Raw genomic sequence first — 16,013 nt, forward strand, 5'->3', positions numbered from 1 at the left:
CATTTTGACCTTCATAATGAGGTACTGTGCAAAAGTTTTAGGCAGGTGTGAAAAAATGCTGTAAACAAAAAATGCTTTCAGAAATATAAATAATGATTGTTTATTGTTATCAATTTACAAAATGTAAAGTGAAGCGAACAAAAGAAAAATCTAAATCATAATCAATATTTGGTGTTACTACCTTTTTGCCTTTAAACCAGCATGAATTTCTTATAGGTACACTTGCACAAAGTCGAGGGATTTTGTAGGATTAATAGTCAGGTGTAATGATCAACCAATATACCAAACAGGTGCTAATGATCATCAATGTCACGCGTAAGTTGAAACACAGTCATTAAACTGAAACAGAAACAGCTGTGTAGGAGGCTTAAAACTGGGGTGAGGAAACAGCCAAACTCTGCTACCAAGGTGAGTTTGTGGAAGACAGTTTCATGTCATGGTAACGATTGAGCACAGCAAACAAGCACAAGGTAATAATACTGTACTAAGCAAGGGTCTCTTCCATACAAAGATTTTCAAAGCAGACTGGGGTTTCAAGATGTCCTGTTCAAGCTCTTTTAAAGAAGCACAAAGAAACAGGCAATGTTGAGGATTGTAGACATAGTGGATGGCCAAGGGAAACTTAGTGCAGCAGGATGAAAGACACATCAAGCTTATTACCCTTCGAAATCGGCTCAGAACTGGCAGAAACCAGTGGGACCCAGGTTACACAACCCATCTTCTGTCCGGAGAAGTCTGGCCAGAAGTGGTCTTCATGGAAAAGTTGCAGGTCAGAAGCCATACCTCCGATGTGGAAACAAGGCCAAGCGACTCAAGTATGCACAAAAACATAGGAACTGGGGTGCAGAAAAATGGCAGCAGGTGCTCTGGACTGAGAAGTCAAAATTTGAAATATTTGGCTGTAGCAGAAGGCAGTTTGTTTGTCGAAAGGGCTGGAGAGCGGTACTATAATGAGTGTCTGCAGGCAACAGTGAGAGCATGGTGGAGGTTACTTGAAACGTTTGGGGCTGCATTTCTGCAAATGGAGTTGGAAATTTTGGTCAGGATTAATGGTGTTCTCAATGTTGAGAAATACAGGCAGATACTTATCCATCATGCAGTACCATCAGGGAGGTGTATGATTGGCCCCAAATTTATTCTGCAGCAGGACAATGACCCCAAACACACAGCCAAAGTCATTAAGATCTATCTTCAGCATAAAGAAGAACAAGAAGTCCTGGAAGTGATGGTATGGGCCCCCACAGAGCCCTGATCTCAACATCATCGAGTGTGTCTGGAATTACATGAAGAGACAGAAGGATGTGAGGAAGCCTACATCCACAAAAGATCTGTGGTTAGTTCTCCAAGATGTTTGGAACAACCTACCAGCCGAGTTCCTTCAAAAATTGTGTGCAAGTGTACCTAGAAGAATTGATGCTGCTTTGAAGGCAAAGGGTGGTCACACCAAATATTGATTTGATTTAGATTTCTCTTTTGTTCATTCACTGCATTTTGTTGATTGATGAAAATAAATGATTAACACTTCCATTTTTGAAAGCATTCTTTTGTTTACAGCATTTTTTCACACCCTGCCTAAAACTTTTGCACAGTACTGTATGTTTCAGATTAATACACAGTAAAGCACAAAATTTCACAACAACAAACAGTAGTATGGTTTAGGAAAGATGTAAGGAAAAGATTCCTGCAGAGATTGTGGAAATAAACATTAGTAACATTAAACCAGGTCTCTTTGTGGGTGTTCCCTTTATTGTATATAATATCCTTAGCCTTCCATACTGAAAGGGAATCATTCTTAATCATCTGAGGACATCCATCCATCCCCTAATCCCATTTTATAAAGACAAAGTAACGAAGAACCCTGAGTCTATGTCAGCAAAGCACAAGGCAGGAACAATCCCTGGACAGGATGCCGAGTCAGCACACACCCATATAAACTAGGGCAAATTTAGCATTGCCAATCCATCTAATCTGGCGTGTCCTAAGGAAATGATTTTTTAAGTGTTCTAGTGACAGGAGTAGAAGAAATGCTTGTGTTTTTTTAAACCCAAATGTTACACTGCAGTTGGAATCTGTCCCTCCAATGATGCCTCTCTGTAAGCACAGTGTTGCCTTTTGGGTCTGTTGTGATACTGAAAAGATTTTCACTGTTTCTTTATATTCTAGACCAGGTGCTGGTCTGTATGGAATTGACAGCATGCCGGACCTGCGTAAAAGAAAGCCTATCCCGCTGGTTAGCGACTTGGTGAGTTCTCTATGACAAAAGCCTCCGAGAAAGAATTTTCTTATTAAACAATAACACACCTTTCTAGGATAAGTAGTGACTGGTAACCTTTGTAGGGCACTTGATCTCTATTTCATGAAACCTGTAGATTTCCATTTTTGTGTAATCTGTAATTAGAGGTAATGGCCCCACAGGGACTGTTTAGAGACAATAACCTCTAGGGCCTGGGTGTTAATTATCTGATTTCTTCTCTATTCACATTCTGTACAATTTCTGTCATCAGCCATTAATACTTAATGAAAAATTGCTATGTTAACAAAATTGATTACTGAAAATAAATGTGAGTCATTCAGTAGTTTGAAAAATGTATATTAATCTATTGAAGTTTATATTGATGTCCTGTCCTTGTGTGAATGCCATATTTTCTCTATACTCTTTTGCTACCAGGCATTTTCTAAGACTCTATCAGTTACTTGAATGGTAGCGGGGTTAGGGTTGATAGTGGTCCCTTCTTCTTTTTGTAGCTTACTTGTCCTGTTTCTTTTGTATGCACTCAACATTTTGCCCAGGCCATGTAAGTGGAAATTAAGTACACCTAAGTAGACCCCTTTAGAGAGAAAGCTCTTTTAGTACTTAATTGTACATTTTTATTTACTTTTGTTTTTTCATATGTGCTGCATTAAAAATATTCATTTATTGTGATTCTTTCTTTCTTTCTTTCTCTTTCTTCTCTTTCTTTCTTTCTTCTTCTTTCTTTCTTTCTTCTTCTTTCTTCTTTCTTGACATAAGCTGTAATTTCTCACCTTTATTTTGAGCATAGCTGGGTGCCTCGTTGTTTAAAGTTTATGCTTTGATGCACCTGAAATATTATATTTGTTGTTAACAAAACTTAAAAATCAGCAGGTGACCAAATTCATTTATCTCTCTAATATCTTCTGTGTTATTGTGTATGATAGGCATCAATTAAATTTGCTTACCTTTTTTCTGTACAAGGAAAGTACACACATTTCTTTTTAATGTGCACATTATTGTAGTAGCACACTCACATAAAAGCTGTCTACAGCAGTCAGTGGTTCTCAAACTGAGCATCATGGTATCCAAGCTCTTTGCAGAGCATGGTGAAGAGTAGAGAGATAAAATATTAAACATGGGTCTGAATTGCTGGTGATCTCCTCTAATGTGCATTTGCATATCCATTTTACCTTGGCAAATCCTCTCCTGCTGTTATGATTAATTACTGAACATTGTCTTACAGGTGGGCAGCACGGTGGCACAGTGTTAGCGTTTCTGCCTCACAGTAAGGAGACCTGGGTTCGCTTCCTGGGTCCTCCCTGCATGGAGTTTGCATGTTCTCCCCATGTATGCGTGGGTTTCCTCCCACAGTCCAAAGACATGCAGGTTAGGTGCCTTGGTGTGTGTGTGTGTGTGTGTGTGTCCTGCGGTGGGCTGGGCGCCCTGGCCTGGGATTTGTTCCTGCCTTGTGCCCTGTGCTGGCTGGATTGGCTCCAGCAGACCCCCGTGACCCTGTGTTAGGATATAGCGGGTTGGACAATGACTGACTGACTGTCTCACAGGTGTATATTGCTTTCCAACTTCAAGTCTGACTTGACTTGAATGTCACATTATGAGACTTTTTCTCATGGTATATGTCAGACTGCTACCTGCAGTTGGCTGATCTGGTTGCCAAATCACGTCAGTTTAAATGACTGAAAATCACCTGTGCTGTGCAAAGGGTTAAACCGGTACAAACAAGTTCAGCCTTGTTTTTTTCCCCATTCTGTTGTGATGCCATAAATGCAAATATAGATGGGTTTCTTTTCTGTTTGTGAAGTCTAATGCCCCCGTGTACCTTATTCTTGATTGTTGTAGTATAGGCATTATACTTCTGGATGAACATTCATTGGTTGTCAACTATCAATATTGATTTTTGTCTCCATCTACAATGTGCTGTCTTATGTGTTCTTTTATCTTCATGTAAAATTGATGCTGACTGGTCCACTTTGTATACTGTCAGCTTTTCTGCTATATAAGGCAATGTGACACACTTTATGCAGAACTGCTTCATGCATTAATAACAAAAGGGCAGATATATCCATTGATGAGTAAGGGATCAGTGTTATGTACTTGGAGAGCTGACTCATCCAATATAGGCTAATACAGCTCTTTAATGTTATGCAGGCCTCACAAAGCTTAATAGAAGCTGGAAGATTTAGGGATTGGATTCACCTGAGCCAGCCACATCGTAAATTTTCAGAGAAGAATTTGACAAACAAGGTCAATGTCAAACCCATTAAATTTGTAGCAAAAACTGTGGCAAGTTTCTTTAATGATCAGTTTCCAAAAGCTTTAGTAAAGAGTGAAATTTGCAAAGGTCTCTCTTGCTTACTTATTGACATATAATGAAAAGCCAATTGATTGTGAAATTACAGCATGTAAATTTTGCTTTTCTCCTCTTAGTCACTGGTACAATCAAGAAAAGCAGGAATTTTAGCAACCCGAACATCCCTCAAGGATGAAGATTTAGTAAGTTATTTTTTGTTTGTCAGTAGAGTATGGTATAATTAATCATTGATTTTTAAACCACTCGTACAAGCCTTAAAGACCTAATTCATATGAAACAGAAGGAATGCCTGATTGTTGAAAAGATTATGTTAAGTTGGTTTTCTGGTTTGCTTTAGTCAGATTTTCATTTTACTTATAATTTCATTGTACTGGTACAATGACAATAAATGCTTCCTTCCTATAAAGTGTACAGGAGGACAAATTAATGACCTATGTTGCTACAAATTAAGATCCCACTGTGAAACAGCTCCTACCAAAAGTGTCCCATTTAAGCTTAGTCAGAGTAGAAACAATAATCATTTCATAAAGTTTTTTGCTTCTTGTTCTTGTACATGTCAGTTGTTTTAGAGACTTTTCTATTTATTTTCTGCAGAAGAGCCATGTTTACAAGAAAACTCTTCAAGCACTAATCTACCCCATTTCCTGCACCACACCACACAAGTTTGAGATATGGACAGCCACAACACCTACCTACTGCTATGAGTGTGAAGGTCTGCTGTGGGGAATTGCCCGTCAGGGTATGAGATGCACAGAATGTGGGGGTCAAGTGTCATGAGAAGTGCCAGGACCTTTTAAATGCAGACTGCCTACAGCGTAAGTCTACCAAACAAAAAATGTCCCATACTATGGGAATATGTGCTTTTAAAAAGTTAAGAAAAGCTAATTCACCCACTGTGTTGCTCATAATTGTTTTATAAGGAAGTTATAGCTCTATCCTTTTTAGTACAGTTCTCTTGAGAAGCCATTGTGTACCGTCATGTTGTTTTTAAAATCTGCTGTGGCCATGTATGCAGTGTTTGAAAGTTAAAATAGAATGTTCATGGAAAAAGATCTGTACATTCTTGCACAGGGAATAATATCAGAATTTCCTCTTATTTGTGACTGTAACATTTAAAACAGGCAGCCTCATGAAAAAATTCACCTGCTATCCAGTTTAGAGACACAGTGAGCAGGTGTTTATCCATGCTACATTAGGGGCAATGTGAGAGCCAACTCTGCATATGGGAATATGTGTTTAGTGCAGGGCTTGCTAATGTACACACTCATACTAGGCCATTTTAGAGTTGTCAATGTTTTTGCTGTATTTTCAGTGCATATGAGGAAAAATATACATCCATCCATTTTCCAACCCGCTGAAATCCGAACAGGGTCACGGGGGTCTGCTGGAGCCAATCCCAGCCAACACAGGGCACAATCTCAGGCAGGGTGCCAACCCACCGCAGGACACACACAAACAGCACACACTAGGGCCAATTTAGAATCACCAATCCACCTAACCTGCATGTCTTTGGGACTGTGGGAGGAAACCAGAGTGCCCAGAGGAAACCCACGCAGACACGGGGAGAAACATGCAAACTCCACGCAGGGTGGACCCGGAAGCGAACCCGGGTCTCCTAACTGCGAGGCAGCAGCGCTACCACTGCGCCACCGTGCCACCCGAGGAAAAACATACAGTAAATAAAAGTTGCAAATATACACAAAAATTAAATGAGAAAATGATTATATTTTATAGTACAGTAAATAAGAACTGAAAGTTTTTGCCTAAAGTAATATATTCATGTATATTAACAATTGGCTAAAGAATTGTTGGCATCCATTGTAAAGATAAACAAGAAAGATGTATAAAGTACATTACAAAAAATAATAACATCTAGTTATATTTACTTCAGAGCTGTAGCTAACAAACCTTATGTTTAACATGTATCAGCACACAAATTAATTTTTATCCATTTCTGTTTTTCTATTGTAAATATTCATTCATCTAATCATGATTTTTGGTAAGTATGTGTAAGCATTTGTAAGTATTAATGTATAATTTAATAATAATAATAAATAATAATTTGTTATAAAATAATTTGTATAGCAATTTTCAATCCGGGCAGCATAGGCACATCACATGGAACATGGAAAACACAAAATAGGTATAATATCTGGAATAAACAAAAAACTCAATAAAAGGAAATAAGTAGAAATAAAATGAATTGATAAGAGCAGGTACAATTCTACCTCAAACTTTTCACCAAGCATTAATCACCGTCTTTCCTAAACAAAATAAGGACTTATTACAATGTGCATCATACAGACCAATTTCACTTCTGAATAATGATGTTAAGATACTCTCCAAAGTCCTAGCTAGAAGGATGGAGAAAGTGCTGCCTTCAGTAAAATCACAATATCAAACAGGATTTATTAAAGGCCGACACTTAGCTTCCAGTCTTCGATGCCTGTTTAATATAATATATTCACCTGCAAAGTCAAACACCCCAGAGATATTATTATCGTTGGATGCAGAAAAAGCATTTGATATGATTGAATGGAACTACCTTTTCACTACATTGGAGAAATTTGGGTTTGGCCCGAACATTTGTGCATGGATCAAACTACTGTATACCAATCCAGAAGCTTCAGTTTGTATTAATAACATTAATTCAGACTACTTTAAACTAGAATGTAGTATCAGACAAGGATTCCCCCTTGTCACCACTGCTTTTTGCAATCGCCATTGAGCCACTGGCAGTTCACTGTAGAAATGCTTATGAAATAGAGGGGATTATCAGAGAAGGACTTGAACAGAAAACTTCTCTATATGCAGATGATATGGTACTGTATTCAGATCCACAAAATACTGTGCCTGCAGTCCTAACAGCACTTACAGAATTTCAACAGATTTCTGGTCTCAGAGTTAATTTGACTAAAAGTGTGCTCTTTCCAGTGAATTCTCAAGCACACAATGTTAGATTGGACACCTTCCCTTTTATCATCACAGATCAGTTTAAATACCTAGCGGTAAATATTACAAGTAGACATAAAGCTCTCTATCAACTACATTTTGCTGTCTGTATGGAAAAAATGAAGCAAGACTTGCATAGATGGTCAAACCCTTCATTTTACTTTAACTGTAAGCATTAACATTGTTAAGATGAATAGCCTTCCTAAGCTTCTTTTTATTTCAAAACATTTCAATATACAGTTATCCCTCGCTATATCGCGCTTCGCCTTTCGCGGCTTCACTCCATCGCGGATTTTATATGTAAGCATTTTTAAATATATATCGCGGATTTTTCGCTGCTTCGCGGGTTTCTGCGGACAATGGGTCTTTTAATTTCTGGTACAATGCTTCCTCAGTTGGTTTGCCCAGTTGATTTCATACAAGGGACGGTATTGGCAGATGGCTGAGAAGCTACCCAGCTTACTCTTCTCTTTCTCTTGCGCTGACTTTCTCTGATCCTCACGTAGGGGGATTGAGCAGGGGGGCTGTTCGCACACCTAGACGATACGGACGCTCGTCTAAAATGCTGAAAGATTATCTTCACGTTGCTATCTTTTGTGCAGCTGCTTCCTGAAACGACATGCTGCACAGTGCTTCGCATACTTAAAAGTTCGAAGGGCACGTATTGATTTGTGCTTGAAAAACAAACTCTGTCTCTCTCTATCTCTCTCTCTCTCTCTTTGTCTGCTCCTGACGGAGGGGGTGTGAGCTGCCGCCTTCAACAGCTTTGTGCCACGGTGCTTCGCATACTTAAGCCAAACAGCCCTATTGATCTGTTTGCTTTTCTCTCTATCTCTGTGACAGTCACTGCTCCTGACACACACTCCTTTGAAGAGGAAGATATGTTTGCATTCTTTTAATTGTGAGACGGAACTGTCATCTCTGTCTTGTCATGGAGCACAGTTTAAACTTTTGAAAAAGAGACAAATGTTTGTTTGCAGTGTTTGAATAACGTTCCTGTCTCTCTACAACCTCCTGTGTTTCTGCGCAAATCTGTGACCCAAGCATGACAATATAAAAATAACCATTTAAACATATGGTTTCTACTTCGCGGATTTTCTTATTTCGTGGGTGGCTCTGGAACGCAACCCCCGCGATGGAGGAGGGATTACTGTACATCAATAAATCATTTTTTAAGAAAAAAAATATTCAACCTTAACCTCATTTGTTTTGAATTCAAAACATCCACATATCCAAAGAGCGACCCTACAAAGATCTAAGGCAGAAGGTGGTATGGCTCCACCTAACTTTCATTTTATTACTGGGCAGCAAATATACAAGCTATTAAAACCTGGACATGGACACAAATAGATGAACATACACAGGCTTGGTTGGCAGTAGAAATAAAATCTTGCAGTACATGTTTATATTCTTTGCTTTGTACCCCCAATAAATGCAAGTTAACGCCAATATACTAACAACCCAATTGTGCTTCACTCACTCAGAATATGGGACCAATGTAGAAAGCATTTTAAGATAAAGAAGCTTTTATCTGTGGCACCTCTGCACAAGAACCACCTTTTTCCACGATCTCAAACATATGCAGTTTTTAATGTCTGGAAAACATTTGGGATTAAATCACTTAGAGATCTGTAAATAGACAACGTCTTTGCATCCTATGAACATTTACATTCCAAATTTAACTTTCCAGCAACACATTTCTTTTACTACCTTTAAATCAGAAACTTTGTTAAAGAGAACCTGACCAATTTTCCTCACCTCCCACCTACCTCTATGCCAGAAAAAATATTGATCAGTCTTGAGGACTCAGATAGCATTTCTGTAATATATAAAACCATTTTACATTCCCTCCCTTTCGAAGATCCAACAGGAGAGTGGGAAAAGGATCTTTCACTCAATATTTCAGAAAAGGAGTGGAAAGTAGCAATGCAGGGAATCCACTCAAGCTCCATATGCGCAAAGCATACAATTATTCAACTCAAAGTTATATATCGAGCACATCTGTCTCGCTTAAAAATTGTCCAAAATGTTTCCAGGGCAAGATCCAACCTGTGAATGTTGCAATCAAGTTCCAGCCTCACTGGGCCACATGTTCTGGACCTACACCAAATTAACATCATTCTGGACCAAAATCTTTAAATGCATATCAGACAGCCTTGGTATCACACTCCCTCCTAACCCATTAACAGCTGTGTTTGGTGTACTCCCAGATGGGCTTAAAGTGGAGAAAGACAAACAAACTATAATGGCTTTTACTACAGTATTGGCACGTAGACTCATTTTGCTCAACTGGAACAATCCTAACTCTACTATTCTAAGTCATTGGGTAACTGATGTTATATACTATTTGAAACTGGAAAAAATCAAATTCTCACTTAGAGGATCTGTGCAGAACTTTTTCAAAACCTGGCAGGATTTAATTAATAACATTTTAGAATAAGCATTTAAAGCACTGAGGAAGCAGATTCTCTCCCCTTTTTTCCTTTTTTTTTTCCATTTATCATTATTCACTTATTAATTCATCTACTTAGTTATTTTTACTAGCTTTAAGTTTTACTCTGCTGGCTTAGCTCTCTTTTTCAGGGGTGGGTGTTGATTTGTTTTCGATCTTATGTTTGTAAAAATTGATTTATTTGTATGGAATGTTGTGTGACTTTTAATAAAATCAATAAAAAAAGAAGGTACAATGATAAATAAAATCACAAACAAAGATAATCTAAACAACTAACAAGTCATTCAGCAACCAGATAAAAATTAAGAATGCTTGTTAAGGAATGCTATGCAATAAAAAATGTTTTTAAATGAGACTTAAAAATTGCTACAGTTTCAGGTGATCTAATGTTTTGTTTTAATGTATAATTTATATAGTGCCTGTTACCAGTATTGCTTCAACAATATATTTCTGTGGTCCTTTTTATTTTATTCCTAACCATTGCATACCAAGGTAACAATAGTTATGGTAGTCTTTCCTTGAAAATGTACTGTATACAACACAAATGTACTGTATATAACACAATACTCCGGTCCTGTTCAGCCTATATACATCGGACTTCCAATACAACTCGGAGTCCTGCCATGTGCAAAAGTTCGCTGATGACACTGCTATCGTGGGCTGCATCAGGAATGAGCCGGAGGATGAGTATAGGGACCTAATCAATGACTTTGTTAAATGGTGCGACTCAAACCACCTACAACTGAACACCAGCAAAACCAAGGAGTTGGTGGTGGATTTTAGGAGGCCCAGACCACTCATAGACCCCGTGATCATCAAAGGTGACTGTATGCAGATGGTGCAGACCTATAAATATCTGGGAGTGCAGCTGGATGATAAATTAGACTGGACTGCCAATACTGATGCGCTGTGCAAGAAAAGACAGAGCCGACTATACTTCCTTTGAAGGCTGGCGTCCTTCAACATCTGCAATAAGAGGCTGCAGATGTTCTATCAGACAGTTGTGGTGAGCGCCCTCTTCTACGCGGTGGTGTGCTGGGGAGGCAGCATTAAGAGGAAAGATGCCTCACGCCTGGACAAACTGGTGAGGAAGGCAGGCTCTATTGTTGGCATGGAGCTGGACAGTTTACATCTGTGGCAGAGCGAAGGGCGCTCAGCAGGCTCCTATCAATTATGGAGAATCCACTGCATCCACTAAATAGTATCATCTCCAGACAGAAGAGCAGCTTCAGCGACAGACTGCTGTCAATGTCCTGCTCCACTGACAGATTGAGGAGATCGTTCCTCCCCCAAACTATGCGACTCTTCAATTCCACCCGGGGGTGTAAACGTTAACATTTAACATTATACAAAAGTTATTGTCTGTTTTTCACCTGCATTATTATCATTCTTTAATTTAATATTATTTATTGTATCATTATGCTGCTGTTGGAGAATGTGAATTTCCCATTGGTATTAATAAAGTATCTATCTATCTATCTATCTATCTATCTATCTATCTATCTATCTATCTATCTATCTATCTATCTATCTATCTATCTATCTATCTATCTATCTATCTATCTATCTATCTATCTATCTATGCTATCTATCTATCTATCTATCTATCTATCTATCTATCTATCTATCTATCTATCTATCTATCTATCTATCTATAAACTTAAGAAGGAGATTTGTCTCAGTGAGCCAATACTTTCCCAGCTGGTCAAGCCAGTGCTGAATAAATAATCCACACCAACATTGACTTTGTGAATCCTATAATAATAATCATCACCTACTGGCATTGTGATATTATTATGATATAACTATTGTGAATGCAAAATTAAAATAACTAGAATAAATACTGGTTTGTCTAAATGGCATAAACAAGTAAGCACATTATACTGATGCTGTGCACCATATAAAGTGCACAGTTCAATGATGAATAATACCAGGCATTACATTAAAATAGACTGTGTATAATTTCAGTGCAGCAGTGCAGCTTTTTTACTTATATTTGTACATAGCAAATTCTTGTCAACTGAGATAATACAATCTATGAAGAGTATGTGTAAAGCTGTGGTTATTTGACCTTTCAAGTAATTAAACTGTAATAAGTAAATGTCTGCAATGACTGTCTCCTAAATACACATACAGTTTTTGTGAGCTTAAGCTTTTGCTTCCAGAGAAGGCATAACAATTTAAATAATGGAAGAAACCTGAGTCAGTCACAGTTTCCTCAAGTCTAGGAACTTAATAATCTTGTATTTCATAAACTGTTAGATTCATTTATGTCATTCAAACTTTCAGGTACCTTCTGGCAGGTGATTTAAAATAGTACAGGTGCTCCCAATTCTTTAAGAGCATTATTTGGAGTAACATGAGATGAATCTTTTGTGATTTTCTGCTATGCTTTGTTCGCCCATTAGTTTATGTCATTCAACTGAAAGAGTCCTAACCCACCCTTTAAAACTAAATGGGAAATGATGTCTTATATGTAAAACTAAATAAAATTACATTTTCCTATATAAGAAATGGAGCAAAGCTTTTTAGAATATGGCAATAATTTGTTAGTGTTGCTGAAAAATAAACACGCTGAACCTCAGTTTAACCTGTTATCTCAATATACATAAAGACCTGTCTTGTATTGTACCCACTGTTCACGTAGCTCTCTCAGTTTGGTATGGGTTTGGTATTATGTCTGACATGATTTAATTTTAAGCATAGATATAATCCAAATTTATTGTTGATTGATTGAATTGTGTTTTACCTATTGTGATGTGTTTGTTTTTTATGCTCACTAAGTTGTGGGTAATGCAAGTTATGTTAGTAGTTCACAAGAGAAAGTAGTAATCACTTTATTTTCAAAAAAATTAATATTTTTCATGGATAATTGTGGGATTGGCACTTGTTAAATGATTATTTCTGTAGATGATGTAAGTAGCAGGTCTGATTTTGATTTCTCTGCCTTGTGTTTTCTGCCCTTATCCAAGGTTGTCAAACAGTAGAACATTAGAACAATCTAGACGAGAACAGGCCATTCAGCCCAACAATGCTCGCCAGTCATATCCACTTAATTCTTCAAGTTTTGAAAGTCCCTAAAGTCTTACTGTCTACCACACTATTTGGTAGCGTATTACAAGTGTCTATGGTTCCCTGTGTAAAGAAAAAGTTCCTAATGCAAGTTTTCAATGTGTCCCTGTGTTCGATCCACTGTTGTAATTCCCTTCATAATTTTAAACAGTTCAATGATGTCACCTCTTAATATTCATTTGCTGAAACTGAAAAGGCTCAGCTGTTTTAATATTTCTTCATAATTCATGCCCTTTAACCCTGAAATCAGCCTATTCACAGTTCTCTGGACCTTTTCTAGTGCTGCTAAGTCCTTTTTTACACTAGGACTCTTTTCAGACCTCCCATTATGTTTTCAGACCTAACATTTTTACTTCCTATGTGTCATACTTTACGTTTACTGAAATTTAATTTGCCACAGATTTGCCCAAGCCTGTATGCTGTCCAAGTCCTTCTGCAATGATTTAATGGATTCCAAATTATCTCCCAATCCAACTATCTTGGTATTATCTCCAAACATAACCAGCTTGTTACTTATATTCCTAAATCATTTATATTTATATATATAAATGATTTAGGAATATAAGTAACAAGCTGGTTATGTTTGGAGATAATACCAAGATAGTATATAGTACTACTAGTATATATATATATATATATATATATATATTAAAAATGGCAGTGGCCCTAGCACTGACCCCTGTGTAAACACCACTCTTACCATCAGCCAGTTCTGATAAGATTCCTTGCACCATCACCCGCTGCTTCCTATGTCTGAGCCAATTTTGGACCCATCTAAAAATATCACCCTGAACTCCCACTTCTTTTAGTTTGATACCCAACCTCTCATGTGGCACCTTATCAAATGCTTTTTGAAAGTCAAGATAAGTAATATCATATGCTCCACTTTTATCATATCATTTTGTTGCTTCCTCATAGAATTCAAGCATGTTAGTAAAACATGACGTCCCTCTTCTGAACCCATGCTGATTGTTCAGAAAATCTCCTATACTTGCCATGTGCTGCTCAATCTTATTCTTAATAATTCCTTCCATTAATTTTCCTGTGATTCATGTTAAGCTTTCTGCCCTATGTTTCCATTTTCCAGTCCTTCAGAATCACTCCAGTGCAGAATGACTTTCTAAAAATGCGTGTCAAAGGTTTATACTATATATGTACTCTCTAGCTTCCTTAAGAACTCAAAGATAAATATTATCTGGTCCTGGTGATTTGTTTGATTTCAGCCTATTTAATTTGAGCAGTACTTCTCCCTCACTAATTTCCAAATCCTTCAATACCTCCTTAGTAGTCCCATTTACCACTAGGAGATTATCCAGTTCCTTACTTGTGAAGACCTCAGAAAAATGCAAGTTTAGAGCGTCCACCATTTCACTGTAGTTTTTAATTCCCTTTTACTATTTCTGATGCACTTCATCTCCTCCTTGACTGTTCTTTTACTACTAAAATACTGAAAGAAACTGGGCCATCTTTTGTCTTATCTACTATATCCCTCTCTAACTGTCTTTCAGCCTCCCTAATATCCTTCCTAATGGTCGCCCTCATGTTCTCATGCACCCTACAATTTACTTTGGAGTTATTAGTCTTGTATGCCTTATACAGCAATTTTTTTTCCTTTGCAGCTTCATTTTTAACTCTTTATTAACACACTGTGGGTTTTTTTAATTTCCTGTTAATTCCACATTTATGTATGTACCTGTCCTGTATTACATGTAAAACATTTTTAAACCTGTTCCACTGCTCCTCGACTGTTTCCACACTTAAAAGCTTATCTCAGTCTGTTCTCCTTAAACTTTGCTGCATCTGCTCAAAATTTGCCCTACCAAAGTTAAATTTAAGAATTTGTCTTTGCATCCGAATTACAAAACATTGAGAACTGTATTAAATTATAGTCACTTGACCCTAGCAGTTCAATCACCTCTACACCCTCAATTCTGTCCTGATTATTACAAAATACGAAATCCAGACAAGCTTCATCTTACTTCCAAAAACTACTGCTCTTGTGCTTGTCCATTTGCAAGGTTGTCCCAGTTAATATTCAGATAATTAAAGTCTCTCATGACTATAATATCCCCCTGTAAACTTTTTTTTTTTATTACTAAAAAGATGTTTGTTGAAATCAGTCTGGTGGGTTGTCTATAACACACTCCTGAAATTAGGCCTCCCTCCCAATTGCTTTCCAGGCGACGCTACATGTCCTTACTAAGATGGAGCTCATTGTTCAACTGAAGAGGACTTGCATTTAAATTCTGCTTGACATAAACAGCACCTCCACCTCCTTTTCTGTTCCGTCTATCTTTCCTAAAAATGTATATCCCTCTATGTTATACTCATCCCCATCTTTGTTATTTAGCCAGGTTTTCTTTATTGCTATAATATAATTATGCTCTGCTACATACAACTCCAACTTCACTTGCCTTATTTTTGATACTTCTAGCATAAGGCAAGCTATTTTTAATGTTTTACTCCTTCAACATTTAAATTTTGGGTTAAAATTTATATTACTACGCATTTTTACTTCTACACTGTTGTTTGTTCCACCATGTATAGTTCTAAACCTCGCCTGTCCTAAACTCCCTGCCCCTCATTCCCTAGTTTAAACAGTCCTCGACTAGCCTAATCATACATCTCAAAGTGTATCTTTGATGGGTCTTCCTTTCTTAACATCCTAAGAGATCAGATGACTGCTGCACCTGCTGTTACTGTATAAAAGTTGCTACATAAAAAAGTAAAAAATTGTAATTGGAAAAACCACAATGAATTGCCTAAAGCAATCCCACATTAGTCTCTGAAAGTTTTCATTGTAATGGACCTCTGAAATCTGCTTTATATTTGATCTATGCTTTATGCTTCTTTATAAATAGTCTGTAATATAGACTTACTTTTTATTTCTCCACAAAAGTTCTCAGTAATTGGGTGTTGACATGATGATTAATATAGTAGTTTTTAAAGAAAGAATTGTTGCTCATTAGAATGCT

At 37.4% G+C, this 16,013-nt stretch overlaps 1 protein-coding gene across 1 annotated transcript in view; it reads left to right on the plus strand.

Annotated features, from left to right (window-relative positions):
* The window catches only part of LOC114654212 (protein unc-13 homolog B-like), an 837,814-nt gene that overhangs the window by 454,498 nt on the left and 367,303 nt on the right, over positions 1 to 16,013 (plus strand). Inside the window, 4 exon segments of the mRNA XM_051929449.1 lie at positions 2,166 to 2,242; positions 4,679 to 4,744; positions 5,157 to 5,321; positions 5,323 to 5,377. Of these exon segments, the coding sequence (XP_051785409.1) occupies positions 2,166 to 2,242; positions 4,679 to 4,744; positions 5,157 to 5,321; positions 5,323 to 5,377 (363 nt within the window).

Source organism: Erpetoichthys calabaricus, chromosome 7, assembly GCF_900747795.2.
Source record: "Erpetoichthys calabaricus chromosome 7, fErpCal1.3, whole genome shotgun sequence".
Classification (NCBI taxonomy): domain Eukaryota; kingdom Metazoa; phylum Chordata; class Cladistia; order Polypteriformes; family Polypteridae; genus Erpetoichthys; species Erpetoichthys calabaricus.